General features: G+C 41.3%; 1 protein-coding gene across 3 annotated transcripts in view; it reads left to right on the forward strand.

Moving 5' to 3' along the window:
- The first annotated feature begins 1,958 nt into the window (after positions 1 to 1,958).
- Positions 1,959 to 15,030, forward strand: part of LOC107389273 (diacylglycerol O-acyltransferase 1) — a 16,953-nt gene continuing 3,881 nt past the window's right edge. The window contains exons 1-16 of one of the 3 annotated variants that reach the window (XM_015965332.3): positions 1,959 to 2,096; positions 2,919 to 3,054; positions 3,159 to 3,246; positions 3,337 to 3,377; positions 4,542 to 4,627; positions 12,086 to 12,138; positions 12,237 to 12,342; positions 12,439 to 12,534; positions 12,611 to 12,670; positions 12,763 to 12,866; positions 13,960 to 13,998; positions 14,113 to 14,154; positions 14,231 to 14,275; positions 14,464 to 14,573; positions 14,658 to 14,723; positions 14,999 to 15,030. The exon at positions 14,999 to 15,030 is cut by the window's right edge and continues 56 nt beyond it. In XM_015965332.3, coding sequence (XP_015820818.3) covers positions 2,927 to 3,054; positions 3,159 to 3,246; positions 3,337 to 3,377; positions 4,542 to 4,627; positions 12,086 to 12,138; positions 12,237 to 12,342; positions 12,439 to 12,534; positions 12,611 to 12,670; positions 12,763 to 12,866; positions 13,960 to 13,998; positions 14,113 to 14,154; positions 14,231 to 14,275; positions 14,464 to 14,573; positions 14,658 to 14,723; positions 14,999 to 15,030 — 1,096 coding nt within the window. In that variant the 5' untranslated portion in view covers positions 1,959 to 2,096; positions 2,919 to 2,926. Of the gene's footprint in view, positions 2,097 to 2,889; positions 3,055 to 3,158; positions 3,247 to 3,336; positions 3,378 to 4,541; positions 4,628 to 12,085; positions 12,139 to 12,236; positions 12,343 to 12,438; positions 12,535 to 12,610; positions 12,671 to 12,762; positions 12,867 to 13,959; positions 13,999 to 14,112; positions 14,155 to 14,230; positions 14,276 to 14,463; positions 14,574 to 14,657; positions 14,724 to 14,998 lie in introns of all 3 variants that reach the window. The other 2 variants (XM_054733456.2, XM_015965333.3) reach the window with 2 other exon arrangements.

The following is a 15,030-nucleotide window of genomic DNA, read 5'->3' on the forward strand; positions in this document are numbered from 1 at the left end:
ACTGGCTGCCAGTCAACTTCAGGGTTCATTTCAAGATCCTGGTTCTGGTCTATAGGGCCTTACATGGACAAGCACCATCTTACATTGGTGATCTTCTTAGTCCCTACACCCCCAGCAGGTCCCTGAGGTCCAGTGATCAAAGCCTACTGGTTGTGCAGCACCAGGCTAAAGGTCAAAGGTGACAGATCATCTGCTGCTGTGGCCCCCAGACTCTGGACCTCTCTCCCCCTGAGCCTGAGACCAGTGGACTCAGTGGTCTCCTTTAAAAAGCAGCTGAAGACTCACTTGTTCAAGCTGGCTTTTGTATGACCTTCTTCACCTCTCTCTTTATTCTGCTCTCCCCACCTATTCCACCTTCCTCAGGATCCACTGGTTTCCCTCTTTCCTGTTCACTCTCTCTCTTTCATAACATTTTTTAAATCACAATTGTCTATTTTTGCTCATTTTAAATATATTAGTAACCATTTTATAAATTCTTTTTTATATTTTTACATTTTTTGTTTTTGTGAAGCGCCTCCTTCTTCACGTAAATTCCTTCCAAACAAAGCTTAAAAACTTTATAAGGCTTTTAAGTGACTGTTAACTATTGTTAGTCTGGGTAAGGTGAAAGCCAGAACTTCTTTACGTGTACGAACTATCAGCTCCTAAAACTCAAATCTATTCTAATTAAAGTTAAGAAATATTGAATGAACCATCTAGCTAAAGCAGGAGCTATCAGCAGCTAGCTACAGTGCTAGAAATCTTGCGCCCTCTGATGGCCACAAATCAGAACTACATATACTGTAGGGTATTTTAAAAGGTAATTTGAAATAAAAACATTTTATTACAAATTTTAACCAGCATAATTTTTGTAAATTCTAATCAAACATGTAAGATATAAAACTGTTAGTTATTAGTTCGAGACTAACAAATACTCAACTACATCTAACAAGCACTTACACATTCTTTTTAAAGCTACACATTTTAAAAACAGGATCAAATATCTTTGGATTTTACAATAATTTTATCGACTACTCGTACACAATAAAAACAAAAAAGTTCTTTTTACTGCTTGTTTTTGCCTAAGTAAACTTAATTTATTTACTTGTAATCGGTTATTTGAATTGATTGATGGCCGCCTCTGTCTGGGATTTATATTTGTCATTTAGGTCTGTTTTGCTAGAACAAGGGTTTTTTGCACCCTCTAGTGCATTTAAACCGTTACTGCTTTTGTCAAGCTAAATAAGATATATGGACCAGCACTTCCTGTAGTTTCCTTCTAAATAAAACATGGGACTTAAAGCTTTCTGCGGCTTTTTAAAAACCAGTTAACAGAAAAGTCAGAACGTCTTCACGTATGCAAACTACTTTACTCCTAATTCTCAATACATTTTATTTATTATGTAATTGTCAGCCTTGAAAAAGATTACAAGATACAACAATTTCCAGTTATTCATTCAAAATTAAACAATTAGAAAGTTACACTTTTTGTAAATTATTTATAAATAAAACGCCATGTTAGCTTTAAGGTTAGGGTACGGGTACACCCTTAAAACATAATTAAAACTTTATTTCTTAAATACTAAACACAACGTTAGCCAGCTAGCTTCAACGCTACTCACTCACACACTTTTTTTCAAAACTTTATTGACAAGGTGAAAGTATACAATCAAATTGCTCCTCACTCACACACATTATTATTAACGAGGAGAGAAATTAGCGCCCTCCGGTGGAAAAATCCTGCAACTACCCTTTTCAAATGTTTGATTTTTCTCAATTTCTTGTCGTACATTTTATTCAAAATTAATGAACACTGTGCTTTTTTATAGCAAAAATACTTACAGTATTAATTTTGCCTCTGAAATTTTACATTTGTATTTACCTTAATATCACTCTATTTCTCTCTTATACAATTAATTCTATGCATTGGCAGACCTTTTAGGACTTTTATTTTGAAATTCTTAATGAATGGTGTTGCGTCTTCAACAAAAACGTCAAGATGAAAATCTGCACGCTCATTCTCGGATGTCGGATCAGCTGATCGTTTATTTACCAGCAACTGTGCTGTGAACTACAGTGATGTCGACCAGCTAAAGAAGCTGCGGCTGCTGCAGGAGGTAAATGCTAGAGAAGGTCAAGCCGAACCTCGTTCACATTTCTCGACATTTAAAGTTTTCCGTCCTCGCAGCACGTGTTACTTTTTACAAACAAACGTTACAGCATGAGAACTGAAATATCTGGAGGAATTGTTCAATTCGGATTAACTTCTGTGAAAGAAACTATAATATTTAGACATATTTTACAAGCCCAAATGACCACTACCGAAACGAAATTTAATATCTCTCTTAAGCATATTGTGAACGTTAAACTTATCCGGATGGAAATTCACGCTAAAACTGACGTTTTGTTTTACACGTTACAACCCTCGACATTAACATACAAACACAGTCATTATGAGTCTCTGAACATCTTTTTCTTTAAGAGGATCACGAGTTAAAATCCGGTTGAATTCGTACGCTGTTTTAATTAATTAAGTTTCACATCCTGCAATCTATTAAATTTATTTTTAATTATTTTAGTTCACTTAAAATAATTCTAACCCCATATATATATATATATATATATATATATATATATATATATATATATATATATATATATATAAATTCTATGCATTGGCAGACCTTTTAGGGCTTTTATTTTGAAATTCTTAATGAATAGTGTTGTGTCTTCAACAAAACGACAAGATGAAGGTCTGCACCCTCAAAATTTATATATATATATATATATATATATATATATATATATATATATATATAATTATTATACAATAAAACAAGCCTGAAAAAGACACATGCCTTCAGTGTATTTTGGCTTATATAAACATTGATTATTAATTTCTGTACTTAGACCTCTCTGTCTGGTACCTTCTCTGTCAGAAACGCAAATGGCTGTGATGAGGAAGAGGTTTGTTTCCTCCTCAGCTGGGGAAGAGGATACGAACCTCTGGGAGAATCCTCATACTTCTGAATCTGACCAGCCCAGTGAGGAACACCCTTATGCATCTCTGCTGTGGTAAGCTGTCTCTGCAACCTGCGGGCAGATTCGAGTCTCCCCAGGTGGACATCAGTTTTGTATTCACATTTGACATTTGTTCACATGAAAATGTTACTGTGCAGCTGTCACAACATCCAGGACTCGCTGCTGAGCTCCAACAGTAACTTCACAGGATACAGAGGCATCCTCAACTGGATTATCATTTTGCTCGTCAGTTTCTCATCACTTTCTTCTGTTTATCTTAAATAAAATTTATTAAAATGTGCTTTTGTTTAACCCTCAGCTGTTTTTGTCTTCCAGGTCCTGACTCATGCCCACCTGTTCTTAGAGAACTTCATACAGTGAGTGTAAACCAACCAGGGATTCTCTTGAGGACCAGGACTGGCTACCGCTGGACTACATCAAGGGAAAGCAGTCCTGGTTCTCGGGTGCTGCTATCCAGCAAATTCTAGTTGTTTTCCTGCTCCAACACACCTGTTTTTAATCAGTAGGTGATTTACGGGATTCTGTAGAAAGTCTGGTGGACAGGTGATTTAATCATTGTATTAGAATGTATTGGAGCAGGGAAACGACTAAAGCATTCTGGGTAGCGGAACTCGAGGACCAGGGTTGGCTGACCTTGATCTAAACAGATATTGACATTGACATATATCTTCTTTCATTGTGATTTCAGAACTACGTTGATCATTGCTCTGATTGGTCCTAGCATGGTCCAATAGCACACAGGCATTCTGCTCCTTGACCAAGCGCTGTCTATGGGCTGTAGCTAGACTATATATTTACATGCATAAGGTGGCTTACTCTGGTTTATTCCGGTAACAGTACAACCTCACAGAAGCAAAATGCTAGGATCACGATGTACCACTAGATAAAACGATATACACCAAGGATCTGCTGTGGCGTCCCAATAAATCACAACAGGCAGGGAAATGTCCACTTTGCTGCCTGTAGTGACATCTAGAGGTGGAAGTTGTTATTGCAGCCAGTTGCATGAACATATTTTTTAGTGATGGGATTTATGGCTCATTCGTGAGAGAAGTTCATTAGTCGGTCGTTTACCTCAAACAAAGACTGGCTCCTTGTTTGGGGGGGGGGGGGGGGGCATTAGAGCAACGAGTTCCTGCGGTGTCCGTGAGGGCACACGGGGTTGGTTAGGGTTCCTCCTACGTCCGTCACAGCGGTGGGTGGGGTTTGAGTGGTTGAGCTTGTCCGACTTCCGGGGAGGTTTGTTACCGGGAGACGAGATGAACGGCTCTCTACAGGGACTCGGCTCTCAATGTTCACTTTGAAAACCCGTTCGAAAGATTCGATTCGTTCGTGAACGTCACATCACTAATATTTTTCCTCATTTGCTTTAAAACGGTCCAAATGCCTGTTTTCCATCATATGATTTGAAACTATTTTATCCTGCTTTTGACCCTAAATGCTTTTCTGTGTAAATGACCCCCCCCCCGACACCCCCCCCCCCCACCCACCCACCACCACCACCACCACCCCCATTACAGACATGGCTTCCTAATAGATGTGAGAAAGGTGTTGGGTCATCTGATTGAAGACAGCTGCAACTGGCCATCGGTCAACCTCCTTCTGGGTAAGAAACTCATCTAACCTGCAGGAAATCTGAACAAACTTATAATGAAAAATAATTCCAAACACTATTTTTAGGAAGGTCGTGTGTTTGCAAAAAAATTGAAAGGTGTTGTTCTCTCATTTGGTCAATACATTTGCAGTAGAAGGAATGAATGGCTACCTACTCTGGGTACAAGAAGCCCTGATGCGGCTGTTTCAGGATCTAGAAGACTGCCAGATCAGAGGAGAGTTTCAGACAGCAGGGTTTGGAGTCTTTCTTCCTGATTTTTGAACATCTCTCAAAATGCTAATGCTAACAGTTCCTCCCCAATGGTCTCATTCCGCCGCAACCTCCGCAATCTGGCACCCAACCACTTCTCCTCTCTTGTTGCCTCCACTCTTCCATCTCCCAGCACATTCTCTGCTTATGAAGTGAATGAGGCCACCGAGTCACTCTGCTCCACACTCTGCTCTTGTCTTAACAACTTGTGCCCTTTAGCCACTAGACCTGCTAGATCCTCACAGTCGCTAAATGATAAGCTCCGGTCTCTACGCACCAAACTTAGAGCTGCGGAACGGAAATGGCGCGAAACAAAAGATCCTGGGGATCAACTGAAATCTCATGAATTACTGTCCTCATTCTCTGCCAGCATCACTGATGCAAAGAAAGCTTTCTACACTGACAAAATTCTCAGCTCTACTGACTCTCAGAAACTATTTTTGACATTCAAAACTCTGCTCACCCCTCCATCTCCACCTCCTACCAACAATCTATCAGCTGCAGTGGCGGATCTAGGATTTTTCTGAGGGTGGGGCCATCAAGGGGCCACAATATTTATAGAGGGGGCCACGTACAGTCCAACATACTTGCATACTATTCCCAGTGTTGAATGGTAGATACAGTTTACCACCCAAACCATGTTGAAAAACATCAATGCAGTTGTACATCAATTTTTACTGTACATAGACAAAATACAACCACACAGCATTTGAGAAATTTTAGCATTCAATTTATTTTGCAAAGCCACAAATATCAGGTTAAAATATGTTTGTGAGTGGGAAAAAACACCAGAAGAATATCACAGGACCCTCTGCTCTTGACTGGGAAATGTCTGGTGGGAAGTAAATTAAATAAGTCTGAGTCATTGCTTATATCTCTCAACCTTTAACATTCATGGCATTCAGAATCTGCAAGTGATTGACTGCAAAATTCAATTAAATTTAAAGAGCCTTTACAAGCATATCACCAGGTCCGACTGGAACAGAACACCGTTCTGATGTCTGCGCAGGACTCTGTGCATCACACTGGAAGATGTCTGAAAACAGCAAATGAAAAATTACCTAACATAAGCCGAATACATACACAAGCATTTATTACTTTCTAAGATCAATGTTTACCATTTGATCCTGCAGGATTAGCAGTGATTGGTGACTCAGGTGGCCCAGCAGGATGGAAGGTTAAGTCATTAACTTCACTCTGGTTGTCCGAATTGGAGAGAGTCTTGTCCCAGTTTGCAGCTAAAACCCAAATATAGGTCAAACTCCAGCTAAATCCAGCCAAAACTTTGTTTTCTATGAGAACACATTTTTATTTATTTGAAATTGAAGACTTGAAAGATCGGACTATAAAGATGAGTTGTGGTAGATGTAGACAAAGAAACCAATACAATTTAAATCCATTATGTTAATGTTATAGTAAATCACATCACCATGAAGCAGAAGAATTCAGTAAACACATGTGCCATTAGTACAGAAGAACAACATCATTTAACAATTTTGAGATAATGGTGATTTTTTTATTTTTACCTAGAATAACGGCAGGAAAAATTGGACTAACAAAGGAATATCCAAAACACAAAATCTCTTTGGAAAACTTCACCTTGACCTTACTTAATCAACCAATTACAAAATTCAGTGCTTCAAACAAGGACTTTTCCCACAAATTTTACAATACATCAAAATGTCACAATTTAGGGAAACCTTGAAGGAATTGTGGGAAAGGAAACTTAACTGCAACATTACTGATGATGAATGGAAAGATGCTTTGAGAAACGTAAAATCATTTACTAAAGGGAAGCAATTTTGCCACTAATGATTTGTCACAATTAACAACTTCTATCAATTTAAACAATAATCCTTTATTTTTGGTACTTGGAATAACTGACCCAGTTATTACTGATAAATATAAAAAGCTCAATGCAAATTTTCTGTGCAAGAAAATGACTCCACATCAGTTGGATCAGCTCCAAGATAAAATGGGAAAAGGTTATCCTCAATTATAAGCAGAAGTATTGGACAGCATTAGGTCGTTTATAAGTGGTCAGACGTCCTGCTGGATAATGTGGTGCAATCATGATCTTTTACAAAAGATTACGCGATGGCGGTGAAAAGGGGGCTTGGGGGCGGTCTCTGCGCTGCCACGGACTTCAGTTTATCTTGGACATAACTTGCTTTTTATTGCGATCAAAGCCACACTCAGTAAGCTTTTTTAACAAGCCGCTCCAGAAGGTGTCTGGTGATATATCAAACTTTTTCTATATCGGCCAGCGGCCCAAATTATTTTTAAAAGCTGATTTAAAAAATACTAAAAATCAGGCACCTGTGTGGCCAACTGCCGCCACTTCCAGACTGAAAAAGAACCTGAAGGACCCCAACACACTGTTTTTTTTAATGTTTTGAGTTTGTTTTATATTCGGAGTTCATTAAATATTAAGAGATTTATTGACTTATTTAATTTATATTGCACACAGTGAGTATTGTTATCTTTCACAATCAATGTGCTGCTAAAACCGATATATATATATATATATATATATATATATATATATAAATATGTCAGCCTTAATTGGCTTTAGATATCGGCCTTCAGCAAAAAAATTTCTTTAAAATTGGTATCGGCATCAGCCTTAGAAAAAAAACATATCAGTTGGCCTCTAGTTTTTATCAACATCATTGGCATTGTCGATTCTGTCTATCGATTCAATTCCAGAGTAGTTCAATAGGTGGCAAAAATCTAATAGCACACGGCCTCCAGCAATACAACTGTTGGTTTATTTGTGATAAATAATCAGTTGTCCCTGTATCGGTTTGAAAGACCTTTCCAGATGTTCTCCTTCATGCTCCCTGTGAAGGCAGAGTCATCTTCTTGATTGTTGCGGTGTTGCTGTAGTTAATGCAGAGTGGGAAAAATCTCCCCACAGATCGGACTTTAGTCGCTGGAGTCTGCTAGTGTGGAGGTGTGTATATAAGGTAAATGACGCTAACATGCTAGGCAGTGTTAGCTGATTAGATACCTACAGTAGTAACAGGAGAGGATGTGCGAACGTCACCACCGCCGCTACTGGTGCGTTGAAATTCACTAGTCCTGAGTGGGACAAAACACGTCATTAACTTGACGTTGTTGCGTATTTTGTGCCCAAATGTTTTTTTCCTTCCCTTGATGAAATTCCTTCTATGCAGGCAGTGGCGGTTCTACATCGAATTACTCCCCGGGCGAGGCCCCGTTTGAGCGCCCCCCCAACCGCCCCCCCCCCCCACCACCACCACCACCACCACACCACACCACCTGCATGAACACACGCATGTTTTCTACAAACAGGCATGTTTTATTAGAAGGACTATTGAACATTCATTTTCTAAGTTGCACATATTTACATTAATTACTATGAAGTTGTCAGAATGTAAAGCAATATACATTATATACTGTATCAAAATATATAGAATCAAATATACAAAAACAAACAATAACTAAATATTAAGAATATATGAACATAATTTATAATAAATATTCTAAATAGCAAAAATATTTCACACGTAACAAACTAAAGATAATCACTACAGCATTGCACTTAGAATAGAAAACACGAACTAAAATTAAAACCTAACCTTGATGCAACATCATCAATAATGTCATCACATGAAATCTGCTCCCCTACTGAGTGATTGATACTAATCAGAGCCAGGTGAGTGAGCCGCCCCTGAAACATAGGTGACCTCAGGTATGACTTGATCAAGTTTTGAAAAGCTCCTCTCAGCTTGAGCCACAGTGACTGGCAGAGCAGTCCAAAAGTTGGGGTAGATGTCCAATAGATCTCATGATCCATAATATTTTAGAATTGCCTCTGAAATTGTAATTTAAACTGACATAAAAAACTGTAGACTACCAAAAATGCCAACTTTTACAGAACAAATCATGTAAAAAATAATCAGTGCAGCCATCTGCAATAAATAAACAGGATAGTTAGTGGTGACTGGGGTGTTTTCTTCTGCTTGTACAGTTTTTATTTATTATTATGTGAACTTGATCAACATGTGTTTGTTGTTGTTCAGGCAGGCCACAGGCTGCAGCGAGCATTTAACAAATCCTAGTTTGAATCAGTAAAAACCGATTCAAGGACTTTTTTCAAACCATTTGAATATTCGTTTAAATATTTCAGCCCTATTAGCTCTGTTAGCAATTAGTTGACCGCATTTAACCGTTAAAATCCCAGTTAACTGGTTCAAAAAATTGAAAACATGCATCATGAGAGCTACATACCTTTATCTTTCTGCTCTTTTTTCTTTTTTTCCCCCTGAATGGGGGCACCTGGTGGTTTTAGCCTTTTTATGTTCATCTCTTCTGTTTGGCTCCTGACTCAGTAAGTTTCCTTTAGTCAGGACTAAACAATTTGACCTTGATGGGGGGGGGGGGGGTGACCACAAAATCGTTTTGTTTTTCCTTTTTTTATTCGGCCATTTCACACAATTCAGAGAAACCTGAAAGAATGATAGGCCTGTGTTTATGATATTATGAATGAAATATGGAAGAACGTTAAGATGTGATTGACTTTAGCCATGTTAATACAGTTGATTCAGCCCCTGCACGCTCATTTCATTTGGGAAAGACGCAGAGGTGAATTCCCCCGCCGCACCCCTCCCCTTCCTGTTCTTCATAGACACACGGAGCACGTGAACGTTCTCAGTCAGCAGGAGCGCCTGCAACTGCAGGGGGCGCCAACTTGCTGTTTCCAATCCAGACACTGTCATATGACAGATAATAGAAAACCTCGGTGCGGCGCAGATTTCCCTTTTTTTTTACTCCGCGCTTGTGCGCCCCTTTTGTGTCATGAAAAAATGCCGCCCCGGGCAACTGCCCTGTCTGCCCGTGCCTAAAACCGCTACTGTATGCAGGTATTAACCAAACTAGTTAACTCTATGAAGACCTCTGCATGCCCCCTCCACATCTTACCCTCATCTTTGTTTAAAAGTGCTTTTCAGTCCATCGGTCCCAGCGTGCTCGCTATAATTAATGCTTCTCTGGTCTCTGGTCAGGTCCCTGCTTACTTTAAGAATGCTGTAATCCACCCGCTTCTTAAAAAAACGAGTCTCGACCCCTCTCTCCATAGCAGCTTCAGACCCATCTCTAAACTTCCGTTCATCTCCAAGATCTTGGAAAAGGTTGTGGCTAAACAACTCACAGCTGCTCTTGATGAACATAACATCTATGATAGCTTCCAGTCAGGTTTTTGTAGAGCTCATTCTACTGAAACAGCTCTTCTTAGGGTCTCTAATGACCATCTGACCCACAGTGATGCAGGGGACTGTTCTGTTCTGTTCCTGCTGGACCTGACTGCAGCCTTTGACACTGTTGACCATCACCTGCTACTGGAGAGGCTGAGAGACTGGGTAGGCCTATCAGGATCTGCTCTGGAGTGGTTCTCCTCTTATCTTTCTGAGTGCTCATTTTCTGTGGCCGTCTCCAAGTTTAGGTCCTCCACCACCTCTCTTACCCATGGTGTCCCACAAGGTTCTGTGCTGGTGCCTCTGCTCTTCCTCCTCTATCTGCTTCCTCTTCAGCACATCCTGAGCTCCTTCAAAGGAATCTCCTACCATCTTTATGCAGATGACATCCAACTGTACATCTCCTTTAAGCCCCATGAGATGTCTAAGCTGCAGCTGTTACACACTTGCTTAGACTCTATCAAAACCTGGATGGTGGGAGCTTTCTTCAGCTGAATGAAGATAAGACTGAGATCCTCATCTGTGCCCCAGACAAGCTGGTTCCCAAAGTCAGAGACTCTCTTGGTCAGCTTGCTTCTCACACCAAACCTTCTGTCAGGAATCTTGGTGTGACCTTTGACCCAGCTCTCACCCTGGATTCTCATGTCAGTTCTCTTGTTGGCTCTTCCTTCTTCCATCTCAGGAACGTTGCTAAGCTGAGTCCCATTCTGTCTCGCTCTGAACTTGAGACAGTTCTCCACACCTTCATCTCCTCACGCTTAGACTACTGTAACTCTCTTTTCACGTGTCTGAGCAGAACCTCCCTGAACCGTCTACAGGTGGTTCAGAACGCCTGTGCTCGGCTTCTGACCAAGTCCTCCAAACACCCCCACATCACCCCGCTTCTCCTCCAGCTTCACTGGCTGCCAGTCAACTTCAGGGTTCATTTCAAGATCCTGGTTCTGGTCTATAGGGCCTTACATGGACAAGCACCATCTTACATTGGTGATCTTCTTAGTCCCTACACCCCCAGCAGGTCCCTGAGGTCCAGTGATCAAAGCCTACTGGTTGTGCAGCACCAGGCTAAAGGTCAAAGGTGACAGATCATCTGCTGCTGTGGCCCCCAGACTCTGGACCTCTCTCCCCCTGAGCCTGAGATCAGTGGACTCAGTGGTCTCCTTTAAAAAGCAGCTGAAGACTCACCTGTTCAAGCTGGCTTTTGTATGACCTTCTTCACCTCTCTCTCTTTATTCTGCTCTCCCCACCTATTCCACCTTCCTCAGGATCCACTGGTTTCCCTCTTTCCTGTTCATTCTCTCTCTCTCTTAACATTTTTTCTTTTAAATCCCAATTGCCTATTTTTGCTGATTTTAAATATATTTTTTAACATTTTCTAAATGCTTATTTATATTTTTACAATTTTTTTGTTTTGTTTTTGTGAAGCGCCTCGTGATTTTTATCTTGAGAGGCGCTATAGAAATGATATTTTCTTCTTCTTCTATTGCAAGTTACTCTGTTGTTATCCTTTCTTGTAAAGTATTTGAGCGTTTGTGCCGCTGACGCCATGTCTCCTGCTTCCGTAAGCTGTGCAAAGTGTGTGGTGACGTCATTCGCACCAACTGGGGGTGCTTATATAGTGCGAACGAGTCCTAGGAATTGAAAGAATGGGAACTGGTTCTTTTTGAGAAACAGTTCCCAACCCTAGTTGTGAGTCCAGATGGGTGAGTCCATGAATGCTAGTGACAGTGTGAGATAGATGTGTCAGAATTCTCTAATCCTGGAGTTTCACCGTCTGTTTTCTATGAGAAGCTACTGCAGGAGATAGGTGTAGGAGACTGTCTTCATGTTCAGCCTGCATGAAACACTCAGTGACCCGTTATTATAAAAAAGGATCATTAAAATTTTAAACATTTAAATTTCACTCAAAAGTGGGTTTGTACATCTGGGAATGGTGATGGATTGTTTTAGACGGTATTTAGGTGTTCTTATTTGTTTCTTCCAGCTGCCAACCTGTTTGCTTTGTTAGCTCTCTACTTGGAGAAGACTCAAGAAAAGGTTGGACTTTCTTCTTTTTTAGGTGTAAAAATTGTGCTACTTTTTAAAAGTGAGGAACTGATTTCCCAGCTCCAAATACAAATAGTCGTTTCTTCCAGGGGGTGCTGTCTTCCACCACCAGCCATCGTTTACATCTCATAAATCTGGGGCTTCTTCTACTGCTTCCTGCTGTGGTCATCGGATATGAGCCCAGAATATCAACAGGTGATAACCGTGTTCTTCTCCACCACCTGGGACTCACCTTTCATGTTAAAATACTAGTTCAGCATCTCTGACTGATTTTCCATCGTTCACCACCAGGTGGAGCATTCTTCTCTCTTTGGTTCTACATTATTCTTAGTCTGAAGCTTTATTCCTACCAGGAAACAAACTGCTGGTACCGCCAGGCTCTTTTAGGTATTTCTGCTTCACTATCTCTGTTGACCTAACTAAACAAAACACAACCAGTACATTTTCATTTTTATGTTTTTAGAAGCAGCCCGCGTTGGATCTGTCACACAAACAGGCCATAATGAGAATTTGACTCTGAAAGGTGAAACCGTTTGCCCTTCTTGACTCGATCCTTGATTGTATTGCTTTTCATGCAATGTTTGAATGATTATGACTCTTTTTGTGATTTCTCAGATCTGTATTATTTCCTCTGTGCTCCAACTTTGTGCTACCAGAGAGACTTCCCACGCACCCCAAAGGTCCGCATCAATAAGCTGCTGCACAGGTTGCTGGAAATGGTGAGTGCAGTGGTGACGTCATGTCTGGATGTTTCATTAACCACGAAGTTCAGTTTCACAAGCCACACCAGACCTGAAGAAACCACATCAGTAGGCCGATCAGTCTGAAAAAGGAACTTATCACGCCTCGTTTTACAGGAATTCAGGAGCAAAATAACCCAGAGCCCTGCAGGCTTCACTTGCGTAGAAGTTAAGGTCAGGGGTCATGATTCAACAATAAAAAAAATTGTCTTTTGTATTTAATCCGATTATCTTCATCTGCGATTGAGATTTGTTTGATCAGAAACCTGCAACAACGGAAGTATCAAAACATTTTTTTACACACGATTAAACATCGTGCAGAGTTAAATTTAAAGTATGAACGTGTTTATTCTTCATTCGTTTTCCTTCGCTTATCTGGGTCCGGGTCACGGGGGTAGCATCTCAGGTAGGGCATCTCAGACAGCCCTCTCCAAGGCCACCCCCACCAGCTCCTCCGGGCCAGATTGGAGATGTACTTGCTCCAATATGTCCAGGGTCAACCCAGGGGCCAGCAGGACATACCCGGAACACCACCCCAGGAAGGGGTCCAGGCCAAATCCTAACCAGATACCCGAACCACCTCAGCTGGCTCCTCTTGTGCAGAGGAGCAGCTGCTCTACTCCAAGTCTTTCCCAAATGTCCGAGCTCCTCACCCTATCTCTACAGCAGCTGAGCCCGGCCACCCTCTGGAGGAGGCCGCTCGTATCCGCGATCTTGTTCTTTCGGTCGCTACCCAAAGCTCATGACGATAGTTGAGGGTTGGGACGTAAATTGACCAGTAAATTAGGAGCCTTGCCTTCTGGCTCAGCTCCTCCTTCACCACAACAGACCGGTTCAGCATCTGCATCGCTGCGGATGCTACCCCAATCCGCCTCTCGATCTCCCGCTCCCTTCTTCCCTCCCTCATGAACAAGATACTTAAACTCCTCCACTTGGGGCAGGACCTCTCTCCCGACCCGGAGTTGGCAAGCCACCCTTTTCCAGTCCAGAACCACAGTCTGTGTTTATATGTATATTTTATATTGTTTTGTTTAATCCCAGAGAAATAACCAGTTGTGTTTTCTCCCTTTAGGTGGTTGTCATTCAGATCATGGTCGCCATCGTGCAGCAGGTACAGCAGCTTGTTTGAGCTGTGTTGTCTCTGAATGTTCCACTTATTTCTCAGTCATGTTTGAGATCCGGGATTTTACCTTCTAATTTGACGACTCGTTCTCTTTCCTCTTAGTGGATCGAGCCGATCTTCCAGAAATCGGAGAAGCCCTTCACCGTGAGTGAAATGAGATTTCTCGTGTCCTGATTGATTGAATAAAACAGATTTCTGTACGTCTCATGTTCTTACGCAGAGTATGGACATAACTTTGAGGGTGAAGCACCTTGTTGGCCTAGTGGTGAGTTTTTGAGCTGGTCGGCTGAATTCGTTTAGCTTTCCAAGAATTTAGTAAACAAAACAAGAAAACGTCACATATTCTCAGATGTAATCTGGATGAAGAGACACTGATGGCGGCGCAAGATGAAGATGGTAAAATGTTTAAATTTACTGATAAACATGATGCTATCGCTTCTCGTTTCCCGTCAGGCGCCAACCCATTTCCTGTGGCTCCTCTTCTTCTTCTTGACTCACTCCTACCTGAACTTCTGCGCAGAGCTCCTTTGTTTTGGGGATCGACATTTTTACGGAGACTGGTGGTCAGTTACAGAAACAAAAAACAACTTTTCTGCTTGTTGCTTTCAATTCCTGGCTAAATGAAAGTGTTTTTCATTCTTCCACAGGAATGCTCAAACTCTGATCTCCTTCTGGAACACCTGGAATATTCCTTTCCAGAAGTGGATTAACAGGTATTGTTGCTGTTTGTTTTTCAAATGGTTTAGATCAGAAGGTTGCAGGTTTGAGCCTCGCTCAGTCTGCCGCTGTCGTTGTGTCCTTGGGCAAGGAACTTAACCCCCCTTGCCTGCTGGTGGTGGTCGGATGGACCAGTGGCGCCAGTGCTCGGCAGCCCCACCTCTGTCGGCTGATTGCGTTGTAAAGCACCTTGGGGGGTTCTAGGACTCTAGAAGGCGCTATATCAAATACAGGCTATTTACCATTTTTTACCATTTATTCCTGTGCAAAGGCATGTTTACGCACAGCTGGTGGAGAGGAATG

This window comes from Nothobranchius furzeri, chromosome 4, assembly GCF_043380555.1.
Source record: "Nothobranchius furzeri strain GRZ-AD chromosome 4, NfurGRZ-RIMD1, whole genome shotgun sequence".
NCBI lineage: Eukaryota > Metazoa > Chordata > Actinopteri > Cyprinodontiformes > Nothobranchiidae > Nothobranchius > Nothobranchius furzeri.